The following is a 6000-nucleotide window of genomic DNA, read 5'->3' as shown; positions in this document are numbered from 1 at the left end:
TTATAATCATTAAAACGAATATCTTTTATTTATTTACTTGTTCTGCTTGTTTAGCGTACCTTCGCCTACGTGTACTCGATATAATTACATCGATAATATAATTAATTAGTATTATCTGGTACGATTCCCCTGGTTTCGTTGCCGGCCGATCCCCCTTCGATCCGCCATGCTGGCATGGCGCGTACGCGAACATCGCAGGAGGCAAGGGCTCGACCACGTTCTCTTATGTATTTTTTTTCTTTTTTTTTCCTTTTTTTTTCTTTTTTCTTTCTTAATTCGCGAAGCCGCCGCGACTTAATTCTCTTCCCTTCGTTTCATTTATACCGTTTATTTGTTACTTTTTATTTATTTGTTACCATTTGTATTGAACACTGGAGTCGGTGGTGTGGGGAGTGGACGCGCGACTGAAATATCCTGCTCCATCCCCTTATTAGCACGTAGGTCCCTACGCGGGGTGCGTGTGTATCGTGAACACCTCCGAAACGGCTGTCCTCTCGTTCTCCACGCACGGTTCCTCCTCAAAACTATCGCCATCAGTTTCCTCGTTCACCGCTTTTCCACCCTTGTCACGGCCTTTCATCGTTACGCCTACAGATACACGTTTAAACTCGCTCCTCCACATTTTCCCTTTCTCTTCCCTCCTTGCCTTGTCACGTTTCTCTCTTATCTTTCTCTTGTTCCGCCGACGGGTATCTTCGATTTTCGCGCTACGCCGATGGAAGAAATTACGTGGCAGCCGTATTAGTCAGCCGATTCTTGGTCGTTAAATTTCTCCGTTATTTCTCGTCCTTTCTTATCTCTCGTTGACACGTGGTAATGGATTGGAAGCACCCCTCGTATTGACAGACTATGGACAGACGGCGGGTTGGCGCGCACGTGCGCGCATGCGCAGCCGCGTGCAATCCAACAGCCAGCGCGCACGCGTACACGCGCTATCGCTAGCGCTCGCAGCTAGCGCGACTACGACGACGTGTGAAGGAGGCCTACGTCAGGCACCGTAGCAAGCTGCAGCTGTTTCTCGATAACCGTTCCAGCATTGGCCACCACGTTGCCACCGTCTCCTTCACTGTAATCACACGAACCTTCTTTTAATATTCTCATCCTTCTTCCAATCGTTTCGATCGTAGATAGCGCGTCTAGCGTGCAACGCGAAATACCGTCAAAGTATCGTTAGGGTATGCAAACTATAGTTAACGTTTATGGTGACCCGTTCCATCGTGTTTTTTTTTCTCAAATCAGACTCTTCAGATTGTTATATGGTTAGGGAAATCTCAAACGGTAGGACGAGACGGAAAACCGATGATCGATCAAAGCACCCACCTAGTAGTCAGACGTCAGTCTCGATGCTCATACAGGCTGGATTAATATTGTTATTATGGCGAGGGTTGCAATTGGGCTTCTTCGTAATCTCAGGATGAGTGAGCAGTATGCCCTCTTCCAGCTCCATTATCTCCGACGACGATTCCGACATCGAGCTCTTCTTCAAGTGTTGACCTGCGAAACACACGAGATACAGTTCGACGAGTTGCATCCTCCGCTAGTTGCGAAAACCGCTGCACCAGCACTGGGTAAACTCTGAAAGTGGAGCTTAAATCGCCTCTGCGTGCTTTCCAGATAATCCTGCTCAAGTGTGTTCTCGGTTAGCTGTAGCGCCGACCGAGCTATTCCCCGACCTATCAATTTCTCTTTCATCGTTTGCGTTCAACGTGCTCGAGACGAATCTCGGTAAATCGTCGTTCGTCGACGAAGGCGCGAAAAATTTACCGGCCAAGCGAGCTTGCTCCTAAGCGGATTAAAGTCACGGTAAACTATCAGCGATAGAACAGACACGCGACGTCGGTACAGACTTTCGTTGGGATTTGCCAGCCTGCCGGCAACTTGAAAGCAGAACCACGGCCGAGAATTCCCAGCAAACGCTGTCCTTTCTTGCTGCGCTTACCGATTGATCTCGAACCATCTCCTCGACCAACGAAATATTACATAAATAAAAAATCTTGCCAGCTTCGCTTCGTAATCGACCAACTTCAGATTTTCTCTTTAAATACCGTTTCGCGTGAATCGTTAGGGTATCGCGTTATCGAGTTCACGAGCAGCACGTACGTTGCGGTAATCGACGAACGCGAACCATTAAATTAGACCGAAAGAAAGATCTGTTGCACACGACAGAACGTTAGGAACCTTCGTGTCTCGTGACCGACACCCGCCTTAACAAATAACACGTCAGGTCGCGTTGTCAGGGAACGATCGCCCCTTTTAAAATTCAAATACCGTCACGGTAACATTAATCGGTGCAGCCTAGCCATCGATCGATAGTGTAGTTAGTCCCTGTGACTCTGTTCGAAAGACGCTCCCTGAGAGACGAAAATCATATCGACAAAGTATGTGACTGGAAGTTTGCTCGGAGGATAAAATAGGAAGCTCGTACCAGGGAGATACGGGCAGCTGGTCACGTGATTGAAGTTCTGCGACTGCATCTCTTCCTGGTCAGTCTCACGATGGTAGAAGTAGTTGAAGTTGGAGACGATGACGGGAACAGGCAGGGCGATTGTCAACACACCAGCGATCGCGCACAGAGAGCCCACAATTTTTCCCCAAACTCCGACGGGCCTGAAGCAGAGGCAAACGAAGAGTTTTATTCGCGGCCAGCCACTGGCTCGAACGTCGATAGCTTCGTTCCTCGTCTAGAAACTCGGTGCTAGGTGTGGTGTTTCTATCTTGTGTGAGTTTTGCCGTGTCGAGTCGAGTGTGGCGCTACTTATGCGGTACTGGAGGCTCCTATAGATATACACGGACCGTCTGCGTGCGTTCTGCCGCGTCGCAAATAGACATTGGCCATGATCGGAAAGAAAAATGTTCGATCGACCTCTCGTTCGTTACACTTTTACACGGCTCTTTTGTATCTTTCCTCGCGTTCTTTGCTGCTTGCTCAAACCACATGAAACCGGCGTACGTTGGTCGAACGCTGCATAACCGCAAAACCGTGTATACTTATAGTGATTCGCGTGTCTAATAAGAAGCGGGCTCTCTAGGCTAGACTAGGGGACTAACGTGACTTTCTAAGAAAAGGCTCTTCTTTCGTGTGCCGATGCACCGTTCCAAACAAGCATCGATGCCATTCCGTTGCTGAGATCCGATCGAATTTTCTAACGGTACGGCATGCAGTTCTCTACGCTTTCGCTCTCATAACAGTCGACTAAAACACATTGTCTGTAATCGAACTCGAGTTCGAAGGTGCGGATAGAATTTCGCGATCGTTTGCATCGCCTTCCGTCGAGATGCTCGCACCACCTCGTGCTGCGTTTCAACGCGGCCGCAATAACACGCGGCTGAGGGACGACTGTAAACGTGTGACTAGAAAATTATCGCGTCGAATCGGAGACATAATGAGCCGAGCGACGATCAGACCGCGTTTCGTCCAATTGAGAGCCGGCCGCTTCGATCTCCTCGTGGTCTTCGAACGTTCCGCATCCTTCGGCAAACCAGCGACGAAACGAAATTTTGAAATTACCGTTCGGCTATTCGATTACCACGCGATAAAGAGAAAAAGAGAAGGAAACGAAAGGAAGGAAAAAACGTCCGACTAGAGTTTCGTTTACGACCTTCGACGACGTTGAAATTCAATACCACGCGTACGCGTCTGTTATGCACACTATCTTTTCTAACGCGTGACAAAAATATTCCAACGAGATACCAATTAATCGTTTAAATGGTAGAACGATAAAAAGCTTTCCTCTCTCAATTACCAGATTATAGAACGTAACGGTGCGGTTATTGCCGGCTAATCTATGGCTGCGAAATGATGCATTCTTTGCGGCCGAGTCTAATTGAATAACTGTCGCTGTATACGCGAACAATACCGGTCGAGCTGAAAGGCGGTAAAGAAGAATTCGCCGCTCGTCACGCTCATTCACGCTCGCCCGATGAATACGTTTTACCACAAATCTTCCTCTCGTCTTCTCTTTCTTCTCTTTCTCTTCTTTTTTTCTTTCTTTTCTCTCTCTCTCTCTCTCTCTCTTTCAAAGCCATCGTACACGAGTCGTTATTGTTTCGGAGCATGCGAATTCTTCGGACCGCGGCTGTTGCCGCGCCGTCAAACGTCGCTTCGCCTAATCGTCGATTGCAATCACGCGGATATGCTCGCGTCTCGCGCGAGCTACGTCCATACGGCAGCGACCTCGGTAAGTCCGAGTGTGATCTCTAGTTTTAGTGAGTCATATAATATCATATCGAATTAGTTGCAAAATAACAAATCATTCTTATGCAGGTGTCACTGTACTATGGGCCTTTGTGATCCATGACTGATGGTAGTAGCAGTAATGATAGCGTTGTGAGCGAAAATAGAGATTCGCCTTCCCGGGCTGGTAACGATGAAAAGAACATGGAGTATGTTTGGTCGTGGACAGCCATGCAAAAACGTATCGGGAGTAATCCGGGAAATCGGAATTCGGGACAAATGTTAGAAAAGAAATAGAAGAGCTGAAACGTCAGCTCTGCCTTGCCTGATGTTCCTAACTAGAAACCGGAATTGTTGCACGTGTTAATTGCTATGAAAATCTGATCAGAGCGTAGAACGTGGTTTCGAGATCGTTTCGGTTTCGAAACGCAGATGGAGCCACGCGTTTCTACCGATATCGATACCTTGGGATGTAGAGCGGGCGCAAGTAGCAACAGGCGAAGGGTTTCAACGAGAAACTGCGATCAATCGCGGTAATGGGAAGCGAGAATCGACGTAACGAGACGCGACGTAGCCGAGGGTGGAACACTGAACGATGCAAGTTGGTTGGACACGAGAAACCAGCTTCGATGTAGAAACGTAGAGGAAGCGAGTGACGCCGGTGTCTCGACAAAGGAGTCGAACTCGATGCGTGTATCGCAATGGGAAACTAGAACGGGCCTCTTGCGTGTGCCGCGCGCGACGAACACTGCTCTTATACCGGGTGCTCTACTCAAATATCAGGATTTTCCTTTGAACATCGTAGTTACACCTTGGCAGGAAGTTGAGCTATGCCGATCGAGTTACTTCGCTTTGCTTGCATTCTTCCGCAGATTTGGCAAACACACCGATCCACGTGCAACGCGGTCTTTGATCAAAGTAAAGAATATTTTAGCTGTCGTTTCTACAAATAGTTTTGGGGTGTGCAACCTGCGAAACGTCAAACGCTGCGTGTTTATCGCCTTACGCTATAGTCAGCGGTATAGGTGGACGAAGCTCCCAACGAGTTTCTTCTTTTACACAGGTTTCCACGTCGCGTTCATTGCACCTGTGCGGTTATTAGCGACGCGAAAAGAAAGATTTACTAGTCGCATTCCCGTAAATAACGATGTGCCTTTCGAAAGGGTGAAGACACTTGCAACTTTATTTTTATCGCACGAATTTAACGTTCCTTTCGCCACGAATGAAACACACGAACATCGTATCTAAGAATCTGCGTATATTTTTCATTTAATATTTGGTACACTGATAATTTAACATTTGATAGACGACAGTTTATCGGAACGCACGCATCCGCTATATTCGTTTCAGAATAACATTGTCAAAAAATAAATAAAAGAAGAAACGATAAACCCTGAAATTGTTGGGTGGGAAATATGTAATTGAATTTCACTCGAACGAGGCATACCAGCAATGACAATGCTAAATAGGACACCCTGTACGCAGACACGGTATTTATATGCGAGAATAATCAGCAGTCGCTTCGGTTTCGTTCCCATTTGTTGAATTTCAATGGGACAAACGTGCCGGCTACCTCGCCGTCAGCGTCAAAGTACAACTAGCTCAACCTTAGACTGCAACTTGCAAAGAACCGAGCGTACACCTAGTCTCTGTAATAGTTGAACAATAGACGTGCCATGTAATCACGATCCTCGGCTCATACGTATAACCAATGGTCGAACCAATCGCTCGTCCTCGAACGCGTCGTACCGATCTCCGCCTCCAGTGTTTCCGGTGAAAACGCCGCGCTACCCTTCGCTGCCGTAACGCGTTTATCGCTGCGAGAT

At 47.5% G+C, this 6000-nt stretch overlaps 1 protein-coding gene across 14 annotated transcripts in view; it reads right to left on the bottom strand.

Annotated features, from left to right (window-relative positions):
- Nucleotides 1-240: 240 nt before the first annotated feature.
- LOC117236237 (potassium voltage-gated channel protein Shaker) overlaps nucleotides 241-6000 on the bottom strand; it is a 187797-nt gene continuing 182037 nt past the window's right edge. For 13 of the 14 annotated variants that reach the window (XM_033498999.1, XM_033499000.1, XM_033498996.1 and 10 more), the window contains 3 exons: nucleotides 2426-2607; nucleotides 1321-1494; nucleotides 241-1066 (listed from right to left, as the gene is read on the bottom strand). In XM_033498999.1, coding sequence (XP_033354890.1) covers nucleotides 1328-1494; nucleotides 2426-2607 — 349 coding nt within the window. In that variant the 3' untranslated portion in view covers nucleotides 241-1066; nucleotides 1321-1327. Of the gene's footprint in view, nucleotides 1067-1320; nucleotides 1495-2425; nucleotides 2608-6000 lie in introns of those variants that run through there. The other variant, XR_004493824.1, reaches the window with a different exon arrangement.

This window comes from Bombus vosnesenskii, unplaced genomic scaffold (assembly GCF_011952255.1).
Source record: "Bombus vosnesenskii isolate JDL3184/JDL3185 unplaced genomic scaffold, Bvos_JDL3184-5_v1.1 scf7180000013340, whole genome shotgun sequence".
Lineage (NCBI taxonomy): Eukaryota > Metazoa > Arthropoda > Insecta > Hymenoptera > Apidae > Bombus > Bombus vosnesenskii.
Note: the sequence above shows the minus strand (reverse complement) of the source record. Positions and strands in the feature narration are given on the sequence as shown.